Source organism: Procambarus clarkii, chromosome 37, assembly GCF_040958095.1.
Source record: "Procambarus clarkii isolate CNS0578487 chromosome 37, FALCON_Pclarkii_2.0, whole genome shotgun sequence".
Classification (NCBI taxonomy): domain Eukaryota; kingdom Metazoa; phylum Arthropoda; class Malacostraca; order Decapoda; family Cambaridae; genus Procambarus; species Procambarus clarkii.
Genome location: NC_091186.1, coordinates 2,674,576 through 2,693,646, shown reverse-complemented (window position 1 = coordinate 2,693,646; position 19,071 = coordinate 2,674,576). Strand labels below are relative to the sequence as shown.

The following is a 19,071-nucleotide window of genomic DNA, read 5'->3' as shown; positions in this document are numbered from 1 at the left end:
CCATCTAGCTCGTGTCTTGTAACTCTATCATCATTACCTAGCCTCAGAACTTTACATTTATCAGCATTAAGCTGCATTTGCCAATCCTTTGACCATTTCAAAACCCTATCTAGATCAACTTGAAGTGATATTGAGTCCTCCTCCGAATTAATTTCCCTACCAATTTTCGTATCATCGGCAAATTTGCAAATGTTGCTACTCAAACCTGAATCTAAATCATTTATATATATTATAAACAACAGAGGTCCCAGGACAGAGCCCTGAGGTACTCCACTAACAACATTATCCCACTCTTAACCCCATTTATACTAACTCTCTGTTTCCTTTGGAATAGCCATGCCCTAATCCAACTTAATATAGCACCCCCAATACCATGAGCTTCTATTTTTTTAATTAGTCTTTCATGTGGCACTGTATCAAAAGCTTTGCTAAAGTCAAGGTACACAACATCACAATCCTTACCACTATCAACTGCCTCAACTATGATGGAATAAAAAGTTAGCAAATTTGTTAACATGAACGGCCATTTGTAAAACCATGTTGCGACTCATTTATTAATTTATGTTTTTCAAGATGGAGACGAATTGTATTTGCAATTATTGATTCAATTAACTTTCCCACAATAGACGTTAGGCTAATTGGCCGATAGTTTGACGCATGTGATCTATCTCCTTTCTTAAAAATTGGTACCACATTAGCTACCTTCCATGACTCTGGCACTCTGCCTGACTCTATTGATTTATTAAATATGGTAGACAGTGGCTCGGAAAGCTCCTCTTTGCATTCTTTAAGCACCCTGGCAAACACTTCATCCGGCCCTGGGGATTTGTTTCATTTTAGTTTTTCTAATTGTTTAATTACATCCTCCCTGGTAACTGCTAAAGTAGTCAACCTGTCCTCATCCCCACCCACATAGACTTGTTCGACTGAAAGCATATTGTTAAGTTCTTCTTTAGTAAATACAGATATAAAATATTTGTTAAAGATACTACTCATCTCCTTGTCATTATCCGTTATTTGACCTGTCTCACTTCTTAATGGACCTATCCTTTCCCTAGTCTTAGTTCGATATACCTGAAAAAAACCTTTAGGATTTGTCTTTGCTTGCCCTGCTATGCGAACTTCATAGTTTCTTTTTGCTTTCCTTATCTCTTTTTTAACATTTCTAACCAGTTGTACGAATTCCTGTTCTAAAGTGACCTCCCCCATTTTTAATCCTTTTGTACCAAGCTCTCTTTTTACCTATTAGGTTCTTCAAATTCTTTGTTATCCACTTTGGGTCATTAGTATTCGATCTATTCAATTTGTATGGTATACTACGTTCCTGTGCTTTGTTTAGAATATTCTTATATAAGTTATATATTGAATGCACATCGAAATCCCCATTTACGTCACCTATCGCTGGGTACATGTCTCGCTCCAAGTCCGGCCCCCACCCCATACCCAAGACTTTCCAAACAATTTGACCCAAAAAATTTCTTAGGCTATTAAAATCAGCTTTTCGAAAATCTGGCACTTTAACAGAATTTTCTCCTACAGGTCTATTCCATTCTATGCTAAATCTGATTTCTTTGTGAACACTGTTCCCTAGCTCACTCCCTATTTCGATGTCATTAATTTGTGTTTCCCTGTTAGTTAACACTAAATCTAAAATATTATTTTCCCGCGTTGGTTCCTTAATGTGTTGCGTAAGAAAGCAATCGTCAATTAATTCTAGAAAATCTTCTGCTTCACTATTCCCTGTTTTGTTCAACCAGTTTATTCCACTAAAATTAAAGTCACCCATGACGTAAATACTGTTAGATCTAGATGCCCTAGATATTTCATCCCATAGATGCTTTGCTTCCATTCTGTCTAAATTTGGTGGCCTATATATAACTCCTATTATAATATTATTTGCTTTTTCGTATAATTCTATCCAAATAGTTTCTGTGTGTGGCTCAGTTTTGATTCCCTCTTTGAGACTACATTTCAAATTGTCCCTAACATATATGGCTACTCCCCCTCCTCGTCTAATATGTCTATCTGTGTGAAATAGTTTAAATCCATTTATTTGATATTCAGCTAATAGTTCTCTATTTTCTACATTCATCCACGTTTCGGTAAGTCCAATAATATCTATTTTTTCTGTGCAGACAAGAGCATTTAATTCGTTAATTTTATTTCTTAGACTTTTACTGTTAGTGTTATATACCCTAAGTGAATTGTTATTTTGAGGCCTTTCTCTTTCCCTGATCATTTTGCCAATTCCTTTCTCCAACAAACACATACTTTTATTATCTCCTTCCTAAAATCAATTCCCATACCTCTATCTACTAACAGTTTAAACCCAAACAAACACCTCTAACCACTTCTTCCAACGAGTTCACAACAGCAACAACCCCAGTTCTCGATAGATGCACCCCATCACGAGCATACATTTCATTTCTTCCATAGAAGTGTTCCCAGTTGTCTTAGAAAGATATTGCATTTGATTTGCAATATCTTTCCAGCCGGCAATTGACACCAAGTGCCCTTGTCATCCATTCATTTCCCACTCCCTTTCTTGGAAGAATGCCACATATGATCGGGATTCCTCCCTTGCTCCTAACTAATTCAATGGCTGTCCTAAATCTCTGTATTAGTTCCTTACTCCTAACTCGTCCAACATCATTACCCCCTGCACTAATACAAATAATGGGTTTGTTTCCATTTCCCGTCATAATATCATTCATGTTTCCAACAATATCACCAATTCCAGCTCCCAGATAGCAAACCCTTAATCTGTTCCCCCTATCTCTGGCACAAAACGTTCTGTCTAAATACCTCACCTGGGAATCTCCCACAACCAAAATTCGCTTCGATTCTCCCTTTTCTTTTCGAGCAGTTTGAGGGACCTGCGCTTCAATGCTCCTCGTTGCTTTGCCACCTCGTTGAACAACAGGTTCAACACAGCACTCGTCCTCTAATACGTCAAATGCGTTAAAAGTCCTTAGGTGTAGGCTATTAGTTGTCGGTTTTGCCAAGGTCTTCTTAAGACCCCTGTCTTTCACAACTTGCCAAGACGAGGTCTTCTTAATACTGGTCCCGTCAGTCCTTCTTAATGAGGTCCCGTCAACACTGGCCTCCTCCTTCGTTTCCTCCCGAAATCTCAGCCGTCGTACCTCCTCCCGCAGGGAATCCATCTCTGCTCTCAGAGCTCCAACCAGACTCACTAAATCCTTCACTAATCCTTCCATTATTGCAATAATAATGTTATTAGAATCGGAGCTCCAGCTAACACAATCGACTTGAGAATGGTCCAGGACGGACCGAAACGTCGTCGTCCCTTCAACTTCTAGTGTGTGGTCTGGTCAACATACTTCAGCCACGTTATTGTGACTCATCGCCTACAACCTCTCACTGTGACTGCACCTGACTGCCTGTCCACTGCCTCCTGTGGGTCAATAGAGGCTCTCTCGTATGGGTCAATAGTTGATGCCTCGTGCAGGTCAATAGTAGCTGCCTCGTGTGGGTCAATAGTAGCTGCCTCTTGTGGGTCAATAGTAGCTGCTTCGTGTGGGTCAATAGTAGCTGCCTCTTATGGGTCAATAGAAGCTGCCTCTCATGGGTCAATAGTAGCTGCCTCTTGTGGGTCAATAGTAAATGCCTCATGTGGGTCAATAGTAGCTGCCTCATGTGGGTTAATAGTAGCTGCCTCATGTGAGTCAATAGTAGCTGCCTCGTGTGGGTCAATAATAGCTGCCTCGTGTTGGTCAATAGTAGCCGCCTCGTGTGGGTCAATAGTAGCTGCCTCGTGTAGGTCAATAGTAGCTGCCTCGTGTGGGTCAATATTAGCTGCCACGTGTGGGTCAATAGTAGCTACCTCACTTGGGTCAATAGTAGCTGCCTCGTGTGGGTCAATAGTAGCTGCCTCGTGTGGGTCAATAGTAGCTGCCTCGTGTGGGTCAATAGCAGCTGCCTCGTGTGGGTCAATAGTAGCTGCCTCGTGTGGGACAATAGTAGCTGCCTAGTGTGGGTCAAGAGTAGCTGCCTCGTGTGGGTCAATAGTAGCTACATCATGTGGGTCAAAAGTAGCTGCCTCATGTGGGTCAATAGTAGCTGCCACGTGTTAATCAATAGTAGCTGCCTCGTGTGGGTCAATAGTAGCTGCCTCTAGTAGGTCAATAGTAGCTGCCTCGAGTCGATCAATAGTTACTGCCTCGTGTCGATCAATAGTAGCTGCCTCGTGTGGGTCAATAGTAGCTGTCTCGTGTGGGTCAATAGTAGCTGCCTCGTGTGGGTCAACAATAGCTGCCTCTGGTGGTCAATAGTAGCTGCCTCGTGTGAGTCAATAGCAGCTGGCTCGTGTGGGTCAATAGTAGCTTCCTCGTGTTTGTCAATAGTAGCTGCCTCGTGTGGGTCAATAGTAGCTTCCTCGTGTGGGTCAATAGTAGCTGACTCGTGTGGGTCAACAATAGCTGCCTCTTGTGGGTCAATAGTAGCTGCCTCGTGTGGGTCAATAGTAGCTGCCTCTTGTGGGTCAATGGAAGGTGCCGCGTGTGGGTCAATTGTAGCTGCCTCGTGTGGGTCAATAGTAGCTGCCTCATGTGGGTCAATTGTAACTGCCTCGTGTGGGTCAATAGTAGCTGCCTCGTGTGGGTCAATAGTTGCTGCCTCGTGTGGGTCAATAGTAGCTGCCTCGTGTGGGTCAATAGTAGCTGCCTCGTGTGGGTCAATTGTAACTGCCTCGTGTGGGTCAATAGAAGGTGCCTCGGATGGGTCAATAGTAGCTGCCTCTTGTGGGTCAACAGTAGCTGCCTCGTCTCGGTCAGTAGTATCTGCATCTTCTGGGTCAATAGTAGCTGCCTCTTGTGGGTCAATAGTAGCTGCCTCGTGTGGGTCAATAGTATCTGCCTCATGTGGGTCAATATTAGCTGCCTCGTGTGGGTCAATAGTAGCTGCCTCGTGTGGGTCAATAGTATCTGCCTCATGTGGGTCAATAGTAGCTGCCTCTTGTGGGTCAATAGTAGCTGCCTCGTGTGGTTCAATAGTAGATGCCTCGTGTGGGTCAATAGTAGCTGCCTCACGTGAGTCTATAGTAGCTGTCTCATGTGGGTCAATAGTAGCTGCCTCACTTGGGTCAATAATAGCTGCTTCGTGTGGGTCAATAGCAGCTGCCTCGTGTGGGTCATTAGTAGCTCCCTCGTGAGGGGTCAATAGTACCTGCCTCGTGTTGGTCAATAGTAGCTCTCTCGTTTGGTCAACAGTAGGTGCCTCGTGTGGGTCAATAGTAGCTGCCTCACTTGGGTCAATAATAGCTGCTTCGAGTGGGTCAATAGTAGCTGCCACGTGTGGGTCAATAGTAGCTACCTCGTGTGGGTCAGTAGTAGCTTCCTCGTGTGGGTGAATAGTAGCTGCCGCGTGTGGGTCAATAGTAGCTGTCTCTTGTGGGTCAATAGTAGCTCCCTCGTGTTGGTCAATAGTAGCTCCCTCGTTTGGGTCAATAGTAGCTGCCTCGTGTGGGTCCATAGTAGCTGCCTCACTTGGGTCAATAATAGCTGCTTCGTGTGGGTCAATAGTAGCTGCTTCGTGTGGGTCAATAGTAGCTGCATCGTGTGGGTCAATAGTAGCTGCCTCGTGTTGGTCAATAGTAGCTACCTCACTTGGGTCAATAGTAGCTGCCTCTTGTTGATCAATAGTAGCTACCTCGTGTGGGTCAGTAGTAGCATCCTCGTGTGGGTCAATAGTAGCTGCCGCGTGTGGGTCAATAGTAGTTGCCTCTTGTTGGTCAATAGTAGCTGCATCGTGTGGGTCAGTAGTAGCTGCTTCTTATGGGTCAATAGTAACTGCCTTGTGTGGGTCAATAGTAGCTGCCTCACTTGGGTTACTTGTAGCTGCCTCGTGTGCATCAATAGTAGCTGCCTCGTGTGGGTCAATAGTAGCTGCCTCGTTCGGGTCAATACTAGCTGCTTCATTTGGGTCAACAGTAGTTGACTCATGTGGGTCAATAGTAGCTGTCTCGTGTTAGTCAATAGTAGCTGCCTCGTGTGGGTCAATAGTAGCTGCCTCTAGTAGGTCAATAGTAGCTGCCTCATGTGGGTCAATAGTAGCTGCCTCGTGTGGGACAATAGTAGCTGCCTAGTGTGGGTCAAGAGTAGCTGCCTCGTGTGGGTCAATAGTAGCTACATCATGTGGGTCAAAAGTAGCTGCCTCATGTGGGTCAATAGTAGCTGCCACGTGTTAGTCAATAGTAGCTGCCTCGTGTGGGTCAATAGTAGCTGCCTCTAGTAGGTCAATAGTAGCTGCCTCGAGTCGATCAATAGTTACTGCCTCGTGTCGATCAATAGTAGCTGCCTCGTGTGGGTGAATAGTAGCTGTCTCGTGTGGGTCAATAGTAGCTGCCTCGTGTGGGTCAACAATAGCTGCCTCTGGTGGTCAATAGTAGCTGCCTCGTGTGAGTCAATAGCAGCTGGCTCGTGTGGGTCAATAGTAGCTTCCTCGTGTTTGTCAATAGTAGCTGCCTCGTGTGGGTCAATAGTAGCTTCCTCGTGTGAGTCAATAGTAGCTGACTCGTGTGGGTCAACAATAGCTGCCTCTTGTGGGTCAATAGTAGCTGCCTCGTGTGGGTCAATAGTAGCTGCCTCTTGTGGGTCAATAGAAGGTGCCGCGTGTGGGTCAATTGTAGCTGCCTCGTGTGGGTCAATAGTAGCTGCCTCATGTGGGTCAATTGTAACTGCCTCGGATGGGTCAATAGTAGCTGCCTCTTGTGGGTCAATAGTAGCTGCCTCGTGTGGGTCAATAGTAGCTGCCTCGTGTGGGTCAATAGTAGCTGCCTCGTGTGGGTCAATTGTAACTGCCTCGTGTGGGTCAATAGAAGGTGCCTCGGATGGGTCAATAGTAGCTGCCTCTTGTGGGTCAACAGTAGCTGCCTCGTCTCGGTCAGTAGTATCTGCATCTTCTGGGTCAATAGTAGCTGCCTCTTGTGGGTCAATAGTAGCTGCCTCGTGTGGGTCAATAGTATCTGCCTCATGTGGGTCAATAGTAGCTGCCTCGTGTGGGTCAATAGTAGCTGCCTAGTGTGGGTCAATAGTATCTGCCTCATGTGCGTCAATAGTAGCTGCCTCTTGTGGGTCAATAGTAGCTGCCTCGTGTGGTTCAATAGTAGATGCCTCGTGTGGGTCAATAGTAGCTGCCTCACGTGAGTCTATAGTAGCTGTCTCATGTGGGTCAATAGTAGCTGCCTCACTTGGGTCAATAATAGCTGCTTCGTGTGGGTCAATAGCAGCTGCCTCGTGTGGGTCAATAGTAGCTCCCTCGTGAGGGGTCAATAGTACCTGCCTCGTGTTGGTCAATAGTAGCTGCGTCGTGTGGGTCAATAGTAGCTCTCTCGTTTGGTCAACAGTAGGTGCCTCGTGTGGGTCAAAAATAGCTGCCTCACTTGGGTCAATAATAGCTGCTTCGAGTGGGTCAATAGTAGCTGCCACGTGTGGGTCAATAGTAGCTACATCACTTGGGTCAATAGTAGCTGCCTCGCGTGGATCAATAGTAGCTACCTCGTGTGGGTCAGTAGTAGCTTCCTCGTGTGGGTGAATAGTAGCTGCCGCGTGTGGGTCAATAGTAGCTGTCTCTTGTGGGTCAATAGTAGCTGCTTCGTGTGGGTCAATAGTAGCTGCCTCGCTTGGGTCATTAGTAGCTGCCTCTTTTAGGTCAATAACAGCTGCCTTGTGTTGGTCAATAGTAGCTGCCTCACTTAGGTCAATAGTAGCTGCCTCTTGTGGGTCAATAGTAGCTACCTCGTGTCCATCAATAGTTGCTGCCTCGTGTCCATCAATAGTTGCTGCCTCTTGCGGGTCAATTGTAGTTGCCTCGTGTGGGACATTAGTAGCTGCTTCACGAGGGTCAATAGTAGCTGCCTCGTATGGGTCAATAGTAGCTGCCGCGTGTGGGTCAATAGTAGTTGCCTCACGTGGGTCTATAGTAGCTGCCTCACGTGGGTCAACAGTAGCTGCCTCATGTGGGTCAATAGTAGCTGCCTCGTGTGGGTCAATAGTAGTTGCCTCACGTGGGTCTATAGTAGCTGCCTCACGTGGGTCAATAGTAGCTGCCTCATGTGGGGCAAAAGTAGCTGCCTCGTGTGGGTCAATAGTAGCTGCCTCGTGTGGGTCAATAGTAGCTGCCTCGTGTGGGTCAATAGTAGCTGCCCCGTGTGGGTCAATAGTAGCTGCCGCGAATGGGTCAATAGTAGCTGCCTCGTGTGGGTAAATAGTAGCTGCCTCGTGTCGATCCATAGTAGCTGCCTCCTGTGGGTCAATACTAGCGTCCTCGTGTGGGTCAATAGTAGCTGCCTCCTGTGGGTCAATAGTAGCGTCCTCGTGTGGGTCAATAGTAGCTGCCTCCTGTGGGTCAATAGTAGCGTCCTCCTGTGGGTCAATAGTAGCTCCCTCGTTAGGGTCAATAGTAGCTGCATCGTGTGGGTCAATAGTAGCTCTCTCGTTTGGTCAACAGTAGGTGCCTCGTGTGGGTCAATAGTAGCTGCTTCACTTGGGTCAAAAATAGCTGCTTACTGTGGGTCAATAGTAGCTGCCTCGTGTGGGGCAATAGTAGCTACCTCGTGTGGGTCAGTAGTAGCTGCCACGTGTGGGTTAATTGTAGCTAACTACCTTGGGTCAATAGTAGCTGCCTCGCGTGGATCAATAGTAGCTACCTCGTGTGGGTCAGTAGTAGCTTCCTCGTGTGGGTCAATAGTAGCTGCCGCGTGTGGGTCAATAGTAGCTGCCTCGTGTCGGTCAATAGTAGCTGCCTCGTGTGGGTCAATATTAGCTGCCACGTGTGTGTCAATAGTAGCTGCCTCTAGTAGGTCAATAGTAGCTGCCTCGTGTCGGTCAATAGTAGCTGCCTCGTGTGGGTCAATAGTAGCTGCCTGGTATGGGTCAAGAGTAGCTGCCTCGTGTGGGTCAAAAGTAGCTGCCTCACTTGGGTCAATAGTAGCTGCCTCGTGTGGGTCAATAGTAGCTCCCTCGTGTGGGTCAATAGTAGCTGCCTCGTGTTGGTTAATAGTAACTGCCTCGTTTGGGTCAATAGTAGCTGCCTCGTGTGGGTCAATAGTAGCTGCCTCGTGTTGGTCAATAGTAGCTACCTCGTTTGGGTCAATAGTAGCTGCGTCGTGTGGGTCAATAGTAGCTGCGTCGTGTGGGTCCATAGCAGCTGCCTCGTGTGGGTCAATAGTAGCTGCCTCGTGTTGGTCAATAGTAGCTACCTCACTTGGGTCAATAGTAGCTGCCTCCTGTTGATCAATAGTAGCTACCTCGTGTGCGTCAGTAGTAGCTTCCTCGTGTGGGTCAATAGTAGGTGCCGCGTGTGGGTTACTAGTAGCTAGATTAACTAGAATTTTACTATTGGTTAACTAGAATTTTCTCCTACAGGTCTATTCCATTCTATGCTAAATCTGATTTCTTTGTGAACACTGTTCCCTAGCTCACTCCCTATTTCGATGTCATTAATTTGTGTTTCCCTGTTAGTTAACACTAAATCTAAAATATTATTTTCCCGCGTTGGTTCCTTAATGTGTTTTGTAAGAAAGCAATCGTCAATTAATTCTAGAAAATCTTCTGCTTCACTATTCCCTGTTTTGTTCAACCAGTTTATTCCACTAAAATTAAAGTCACCAATGACGTAAATACTGTTAGATCTAGATGCCCTAGATATTTCATCCCATAGATGCTTTGCTTCCATTCTGTCTAAATTTGGTGGCCTATATATAACTCCTATTATAATATTATTTGCTTTTTCGTATAATTCTATCCAAATAGTTTCTGTGTGTGGCTCAGTTTTGATTCCCTCTTTGAGACTACATTTCAAATTGTCCCTAACATATATGGCTACTCCCCCTCCTCGTCTAATATGTCTATCTGTGTGAAATAGTTTAAATCCATTTATTTGATATTCAGCTAATAGTTCTCTATTTTCTACATTCATCCACGTTTCGGTAAGTCCAATAATATCTATTTTTTCTGTGCAGACAAGAGCATTTAATTCGTTAATTTTATTTCTTAGACTTTTACTGTTAGTGTTATATACCCTAAGTGAATTGTTATTTTGAGGCCTTTCTCTTTCCCTGATCATTTTGCCAATTCCTTTCTCCAACAAACACATACTTTTATTATCTCCTTCCTAAAATCAATTCCCATACCTCTATCTACTAACAGTTTAAACCCAAACAAACACCTCTAACCACTTCTTCCAACGAGTTCACAACAGCAACAACCCCAGTTCTCGATAGATGCACCCCATCACGAGCATACATTTCATTTCTTCCATAGAAGTGTTCCCAGTTGTCTTAGAAAGATATTGCATTTGATTTGCAATATCTTTCCAGCCGGCAATTGACACCAAGTGCCCTTGTCATCCATTCATTTCCCACTCCCTTTCTTGGAAGAATGCCACATATGATCGGGATTCCTCCCTTGCTCCTAACTAATTCAATGGCTGTCCTGAATCTCTGTATTAGTTCCTTACTCCTAACTCGTCCAACATCATTACCCCCTGCACTAATACAAATAATGGGTTTGTTTCCATTTCCCGTCATAATATCATTCATGTTTCCAACAATATCACCAATTCCAGCTCCCAGATAGCAAACCCTTAATCTGTTCCCCCTATCTCTGGCACAAAACGTTCTGTCTAAATACCTCACCTGGGAATCTCCCACAACCAAAATTCGCTTCGATTCTCCCTTTTCTTTTCGAGCAGTTTGAGGGACCTGCGCTTCAATGCTCCTCGTTGCTTTGCCACCTCGTTGAACAACAGGTTCAACACAGCACTCGTCCTCTAATACGTCAAATGCGTTAAAAGTCCTTAGGTGTAGGCTATTAGTTGTCGGTTTTGCCAAGGTCTTCTTAAGACCCCTGTCTTTCACAACTTGCCAAGACGAGGTCTTCTTAATACTGGTCCCGTCAGTCCTTCTTAATGAGGTCCCGTCAACACTGGCCTCCTCCTTCGTTTCCTCCCGAAATCTCAGCCGTCGTACCTCCTCCCGCAGGGAATCCATCTCTGCTCTCAGAGCTCCAACCAGACTCACTAAATCCTTCACTAATCCTTCCATTATTGCAATAATAATGTTATTAGAATCGGAGCTCCAGCTAACACAATCGACTTGAGAATGGTCCAGGACGGACCGAAACGTCGTCGTCCCTTCAACTTCTAGTGTGTGGTCTGGTCAACATACTTCAGCCACGTTATTGTGACTCATCGCCTACAACCTCTCACTGTGACTGCACCTGACTGACTGTCCACTGCCTCCTGTGGGTCAATAGAGGCTCTCTCGTATGGGTCAATAGTTGATGCCTCGTGCAGGTCAATAGTAGCTGCCTCGTGTGGGTCAATAGTAGCTGCCTCTTGTGGGTCAATAGTAGCTGCTTCGTGTGGGTCAATAGTAGCTGCCTCTTATGGGTCAATAGAAGCTGCCTCTCATGGGTCAATAGTAGCTGCCTCTTGTGGGTCAATAGTAAATGCCTCATGTGGGTCAATAGTAGCTGCCTCATGTGGGTTAATAGTAGCTGCCTCATGTGAGTCAATAGTAGCTGCCTCGTGTGGGTCAATAATAGCTGCCTCGTGTTGGTCAATAGTAGCCGCCTCGTGTGGGTCAATAGTAGCTGCCTCGTGTAGGTCAATAGTAGCTGCCTCGTGTGGGTCAATATTAGCTGCCACGTGTGGGTCAATAGTAGCTACCTCACTTGGGTCAATAGTAGCTGCCTCGTGTGGGTCAATAGTAGCTGCCTCGTGTGGGTCAATAGCAGCTGCCTCGTGTGGGTCAATAGTAGCTGCCTCGTGTGGGTCAATAGTTGATGCCTCGCGTGGGTCAATTGTAGCTGCCTCGTGTGGGTCAATAGTAGCTGCCTCATGTGGGTCAATAGTTGCTGCCTCGTGTTGGTCAATAGTAGCTGCCTCTTGTGGGTCAATAGTAGTTGCCTCGTGTTGGTCAATAGTAGCTGCTTCGTGTGGATCAATAGTAGCTGCCTCGTGTGGGTCAATAGTAGCTGCCTCATGTGGGTCAATAGTAGCTGCCTCACGTGGGTCTATAGTAGCTGCCACGTGTGGATCAATAGTAGCTGCCTCGTGTGGGCCTATAGTAGCTGCCTCGTGTGGGTCTATAGTAGCTGCCTCGTGTGGATCAATAGTAGCTGCCTCATGTGGGTCAATAGTAGCTGCCTCACGTGGGTCTATAGTAGCTGCCTCGTGTGGATCAATAGTAGCTGCCTCGTGTGGGTCTATAGTAGCTGCCTCGTGTGGATCAATAGTAGCTGACTCGTTTGGGTCAATAGTAGCTGCCTCGTGTGGATCAATAGTAGCTGCTTCGTGTGAGTCAATAGTAGCTGCCTCGTGTTGGTCTATAGTAGCTGCCTCGTGTTGGCCAATAGTAGCTGCCTCGTGTGGATCAATAGTAGCTGCCTCGTGTTGGTCTATAGTAGCTGCCTCGTGTTGGCCAATAGTAGCTGCCTCGTGTGGGTCAATAGTAGCTGCCTCGTGTGGATCAATAATAGCTGCCTCGTGTTGGTCAATAGTAGCTGCCTCGTGTGGGTCAATAGTAGCTGCCTCTTGTGGGTCAAGAGAAACTGCCTCGTTTGGGTCAATAGCTGCTGCCTCGTGTGGGTCAATAGTAGCTCTCTCGTGTGGGTCAATAGTAGCTCCCTCGTGTGGGTCAATAGTAGCTGCCTCGTGTGGGTCAATAGTAGCTGCCTCGTGTGGGTCAAGAGAAGCTGCCTCGTTTGGGTCAAAAGCAGCTGCCTCGTGTGGGTCAATAATAGCTCTCTCGTGTTGGTCAATAGTAGCTGCCTCGTGTGTGTCAATAGTAGCTGCCTCGTGTGGGTCAATAGTAGCTGCCTCGTGTGGGTCAATAGTAGCTGCCTCGTGTAGGTCAATAGAAGCTCCCTCGTGTGAGTCAATAGTAGCTGCCTCGTGTGGGTCAATAGTAGCTGCCTTGTGTGGGTCAATAGTAGCTCCCTCGTTTGGGTCAATAGTGCTGCCTCACGTGGGTCAATAGTAGCTGCCTCGTATGAGTCAATAGTAACTGCGTATTGTGGATCAATAGTAGCTGCCTCTTGTGTGTCAATACTAGCTGCCTAGTGTGGGTCAATAGAAACTGCCTCGTGTGGGTCCATTGGGGCTGCTTCGTATTGGTCAATAGTATCTGCCTCATTTGTGTCAATAGTAGCTTCCTCGTGTGGGTCAATAATAGCTGCCTCACGTGCGTCAATAGGTGCTGCCTCGTTTGGGTCAATAGTAGCTGTCTCCCAAGGGTCAATAGTAGCTGCCTTGTGTGGTTAAATAGTAGCTGCCTTCTGTGGGTCATGAGAGAAGTGTTGGAGGGGACATGATCACTACATACAAGATTCTCAGTGGAATTGGTAGGGTATATAAAGACAGAATATTTACCACAAGGGGCACACGCAGTAGGGGACGCAGGTGGAAATTGAGTGCCCAAATGAGCAATATAGACGTTAGAAAGATTTTTTCAGTGTCAGAGTAGTAGAGAAATGGAATGCATTAGGAAGTGATGTGGTGGAAGCTGACTTCATACTCAGCTTCAAGTGAAGATCGGATAGAACCAAATAGGCTCAGGAACATTATTTGATTGACAGTTGAGAAGCGGGACCAAAGAGCTAGAGCTTAACCTCTGCAAGCACAATTACGTAAGTACAATTAGGTGAGTACACACACGAGGCTGAACACCGTAACCGGTTACTGTACCTGGCCCCTGGCCTAGACCCCAACACACACACGAGGCTGAACACCGTAACCGGTTACTGTACCTGGCCCCTGGCCTAGACCCCAACACACACACGAGGCTGAACACCGTAACCGGTTACTGTACCTGGCCCCTGGCCTAGACCCCAACACACACACGAGGCTGAACACCGTAACCGGTTACTGTACCTGGCCCCTGGCCTAGACCCCAACACACACACGAGGCTGAACACCGTAACCGGTTACTGTACCTGGCCCCTGGCCTAGACCCCAACACACACACGAGGCTGAACACCGTAACCGGTTACTGTACCTGGCCCCTGGCCTAGACCCCAACACACACACGAGGCTGAACACCGTAACCGGTTACTGTACCTGGCCCCTGGCCTAGACCCCAACACACACACGAGGCTGAACACCGTAACCGGTTACTGTACCTGGCCCCTGGCCTAGACCCCAACACACACACGAGGCTGAACACCGTAACCGGTTACTGTACCTGGCCCCTGGCCTAGACCCCAACACACACACGAGGCTGAACACCGTAACCGGTTACTGTACCTGGCCCCTGGCCTAGACCCCAACACACACACGAGGCTGAACACCGTAACCGGTTACTGTACCTGGCCCCTGGCCTAGACCCCAACACACACACGAGGCTGAACACCGTAACCGGTTACTGTACCTGGCCCCTGGCCTAGACCCCAACACACACACGAGGCTGAACACCTTAACCGGTTACTGTACCTGGCCCCTGGCCTAGACCCCAACACACACACACACACACACACACACACACACACACACACACACACACACACACACACACACACACACACACACACACACACACACACACACACACACACACACAGCGGGACCAAAGAGCCAAAGCTCAACCCCCGCAAGCGCAAATAGGTGAGTACACACACACACACACACACACACGATTGCCGCACGAGGCAGAAACATATGGGCAAAGTTTCTTTCACCCTAAATGCCCCTGTTTCCTAGCAGTAAATAGGTACCTGGGAGTTAGTCAGCTGTCACGGGCAGCTTCCTGGTGTGTGTGTGTGTGTGTGTGTGTGTGTGTGTGTGTGTGTGTGTGTGTGTGTGTGTACTCACCTAGTTCTCACCTAGTTGTGTTTGCGGGGGTTGAGCTCTGGCTCTTTGGTCCCGCCTCTCAACCGTCAATCAACAGGTGTACAGATTCCTGAGCCTATCGGGCTCTATCATATCTACACTTGAAACTGTGTATGGAGTCAGCCTCCACCACATCACTTCCTAATGCATTCCATTTGTCAACCACTCTGACACTAAAAAAGTTCTTTCTAATATCTCTGTGGCTCATTTGGGCACTCAGTTTCCACCTGTGTCCCCTTGTGCATGTTCCCCTTGTGTTAAATAGACTGTCTTTATCTACTCTATCAATTCCCTTCAGAATCTTGAATGTGGTGATCATGTCCCCCCTAACTCTTCTGTCTTCCAGCGAAGTGAGGTTTAATTCCCGTAGTCTCTCCTCGTAGCTCATACCTCTCAGCTCGGGTACTAGTCTGGTGGCAAACCTTTGAACCTTTTCCAGTTTAGTCTTATCCTTGACTAGATATGGACTCCATGCTGGGGCTGCATACTCCAGGATTGGCCTAACATATGTGGTATACAAAGTTCTGAATGATTCTTTACACTAGTTTCTGAATGCCGTTCGTATGTTGGCCAGCCTGGCAAATGCCACTGATGTTATCCGCTTGATATGTGCTGCAGGAGACAGGTCTGGCGTGATATCAACCCCCAAGTCTTTTTCCTTCTCTGACTCCTGAAGAATTTCCTCTCCCAGATGATACCTTGTATCTGGCCTCCTGCTCCCTACACCTATCTTCATTACATTACATTTGGTTGGGTTAAACTCTAACAACCATTTGTTCGACCATTCCTTCAGCTTGTCTAGGTCTTCTTGAAGCCTCAAACAGTCCTCTTCTGTTTTAATCCTTCTCATAATTTTAGCATCGTCCGCAAACATTGAGAGAAATGAATCGCTACCCTCTGGGAGATCATTTACATATATCAGAAACAAGATAGGACCGAGTACAGAGCCCTGTGGGACTCCACTGGTGACTTCACGCCAATCGGAGGTCTCACCCCTCACCGTAACTCTCTGCTTCCTATTGCTTAGATACTCCCTTATCCACTGGAGCACCTTACCAGCTACACCTGCCTGTCTCTCCAGCTTATGTACCAGCCTCTTATACGGTACTGTGTCAAAGGCTTTCCGACAATCCAAGAAAATGCAGTCCGCCTAGCCCTCTCTTTCTTGCTTAATCTTTGTCATCTGATCGTAGAATTCTATCAAGCCTGTAAGGCAAGATTTACCCTCCCTGAACCCATCTTGGCGATTTGTCACGAAGTCCCTTCTCTCCAGATGTGTTACTAGGTTTTTTCTCACGATCTTCTCCATCACCTTGCATGGTATACAAGTCAAGGACACTGGCCTGTAGTTCAGTGCCTCTTGCCTGTCGCCCTTTTTGTATATTGGGACCACATTCGCCGTCTTCCATATTTCTGGTAGGTCTCCCGTCTCCAGTGACTTACTATACACTATTGAGAGTGGCAAGCAAAGTACCTCTGCACACTCTTTCAGTATCCATGGTGAAATCCCATCTGGACCAACAGCCTTTCTAACATCCAGATCCAGCAGGTGTCTCTTGACCTCCTCTCTCGTAATTTCAAACTCTTTCAAGGCCGCCTGGTTTACCTCCCTTTCTCCTAGCACAGTGACCTCACCTTGTTCTATTGTGAAGACCTCCTGGAACCTCTTGTTGAGTTCTTCACACACCTCTCTGTCATTCTCTGTATACCTGTCCTCGCCTGTTCGAAGTTTCAATACCTGTTCTTTCACTGTTGTTTTCCTTCTCATGTGACTGGAGTAGCTTTGGTTCGGTCTTGGCTTTGTTTGCTATATCATTTTCAAAACTTTTCTCTGCTTCTCTTCTCACCCTGACGTACTCATTCCTGGTTCTCTGGTATCTCTCTCTGCTTTCTGGTGTTCTGTTATTCCGGAAGTTCCTCCATGCCCTTTTGTTCAGTTTCTTCGCTTCCATACATGCCCTATTATACCATGGATTCTTCTGTTGCTTCTCGGATTTTTCCTTTTGGGCCGGGATGAACCTGTTTATTGCCTCCTGACACTTTTGGGTAACATAGTCCATCATACCCTGTACACACTTATCTCTGAGGTCTGTGTCCCAAGGTATTTCACTTAGGAAACTTCTCATCTGTTCATAATTTCCCTTTCGGTATGCCAGCCTTTTGATTCCTAGTTCTTTTTTGGGGGAGATAAGTCCTAGCTCTACCAGGTACTCAAAGTTCAATACATTGTGGTCACTCATTCCCAAGGGCGCTTCCATCTTAACTTCTCTTATATCCCACTCATTTAGGGTAAATATCATATCAAGCATTGCTGGTTCATCTTCTCCTCTCATTCTTGTTGGTTCTTTGATGTGCTGGCTTAGAAAGTTTCTTGTTGCAACGTCCAGCAGCTTAGCCCTCCATGTTTCTGGTCCTCCATGCGGGTCTCTGTTCTTCCAATCTATCTTCCCATGGTTGAAGTCTCCCATAATTAGTAGTCCAGATACATTCCTGCTAGCAACAGAAGCTGCTCTTTCTATTATGTTAATGGTGGCCATGTTGTTACTATCATATTCCTGTCTAGGTCTTCTGTCATTTGGTGGTGGATTATATATGACTACGACTATAATTTTTTTCCCTCCATTTGTTACGGTACCTGCTATATAGTCACTGAAACCTTCACAGCCCTGAATATCCATCTCCTCAAAATCCCAGCCTTTTCTTACCAGCAGAGCTACACCACCCCCACCTCTTCCTTCCCTCTCTTTCCTCATAACATAATAGTCCTGTGGGAACACTGCATTTGTTATCGTTTTCGTGATCTTTGTTTCTGTGAGGGCTGTTATGTCTGGGTTTTCCTCTAGTACCCGTTCTCCAAGCTCATTTGCTTTATTTGTAATTCCATCTATGTTAGTGTACATCGCTTTGAGGCTCACTTTCTTCTGTCCCTTCTCAAATCGCCTCCTTGGTGAGTGTTCTGCTGGTGGGGGAGGCTGTTCCATGGGTGTGAGGACCTGTGAGGTGGATAACAGGGTTTCAGAGGATACTGGGATGAGGGGCGGGGGATCCAGTGAAGGGGGAGGGACAGGGAGGGTATGGGGTGAAAGGGGAGGGAGGACGGGAAGGAAAGGGGGGGAGGGAAGAATCGGGAGGAGGGGAGGGGAAGAAGGGTGGGGATTGGGTGTGGGGGGAGGGAGATTTGGCTGAACATTTGAATGGGGGCAGGGAGGGTTTGGGGTAGGGGGGTTTTCTATGCAGAGGAGGGAGGCGGGGTTATCCTCCCTTCTGGTGTTACTGGGTAGCTGGTTGTGGGTTCCCCCCTCGCTTCTAGGGGTGTTGTGTTGGGAGCTGTGACTTCCTGGTTTTCCCCTCTCGCCCTGCGCCTCTTCCTTGCTTCTGCCGCCACGGCTCTCTCCTCCCTTGTCATGTCTCTCTGGAGGAATACATTTTTGAATTTTCCCACGTTTTTCAGGGAGCTCTTCCTTGATAGGATCGTCTCCTTTGTGCTCTCGTTTGCAAACACTATCTTTATCATTCGGTCTCGGTCTTTGTTGTACCAACCTAGCCTGAAAACCTTTTCAATGCTATGCTCAGCCCATTCCATGTCTAGTGCCTTTAGTACTTCATTCACTGCTGCTTTGTCCTTGTCATTCCACTCTGTCCTATTAGATCCTTCCTGCTCTTTAATATCCACAGCAACGACTGATCTGTTCCTTTCCAGCAGTTGGCTAGTGGAGCGTGCCGGCTCACACACTCACCTGCCGCGTGTGTGTATGTGTGTGTGTGTGTGTGTGTGTGTGTGTGTGTGTGTGTGTGTGTGTGTGTGTGTGTGGTGTGGGGGAAAAAAAAGTAGTTGTAAGTTGATTGACAGTAGAGAGGCGGGCCGAAAGAGTAAAGCTCAACCCCCACAAACACAACTAGGTGACAACTAGGTGAAAACACACACACACACACACACACACACACACACACACACACACACACACACACACACACACACACACACACACACAGCAAGAAAGTTTAGCAAGAAAGAGAGAAGGCTGGGCGGACTGCATTTTCTTGGATTGTCGGAAAGCCTTTGACACAGTACCGCATAAGAGGCTGGTACATAAGCTGGAGAGACAGGCAGGTGTAGCTGGTAAGGTGCTCCAGTGGATAAAGGAGTACCTAAGTAATAGGAAGCAGAGAGTTACGGTGAGGGGTGAGACCTCCGATTGGCGTGAAGTCACCAGTGGAGTCCCA

The 19,071-nt window shown here is 47.0% G+C and overlaps 1 protein-coding gene across 1 annotated transcript in view; it reads right to left on the bottom strand.

Moving 5' to 3' along the window:
• Nucleotides 1-19,071, bottom strand: part of LOC123753307 (platelet binding protein GspB-like) — a 74,636-nt gene that overhangs the window by 6,547 nt on the left and 49,018 nt on the right. Inside the window, exons 4-9 of the mRNA XM_069337019.1 lie at nucleotides 11,694-12,380; nucleotides 9,098-9,342; nucleotides 7,296-8,114; nucleotides 6,411-7,034; nucleotides 5,841-5,955; nucleotides 5,049-5,759 (exon numbers count right to left, since the gene is read on the bottom strand). Coding sequence (XP_069193120.1) covers nucleotides 5,049-5,759; nucleotides 5,841-5,955; nucleotides 6,411-7,034; nucleotides 7,296-8,114; nucleotides 9,098-9,342; nucleotides 11,694-12,380 — 3,201 coding nt within the window. The remainder of the gene's footprint in view (nucleotides 1-5,048; nucleotides 5,760-5,840; nucleotides 5,956-6,410; nucleotides 7,035-7,295; nucleotides 8,115-9,097; nucleotides 9,343-11,693; nucleotides 12,381-19,071) is intronic.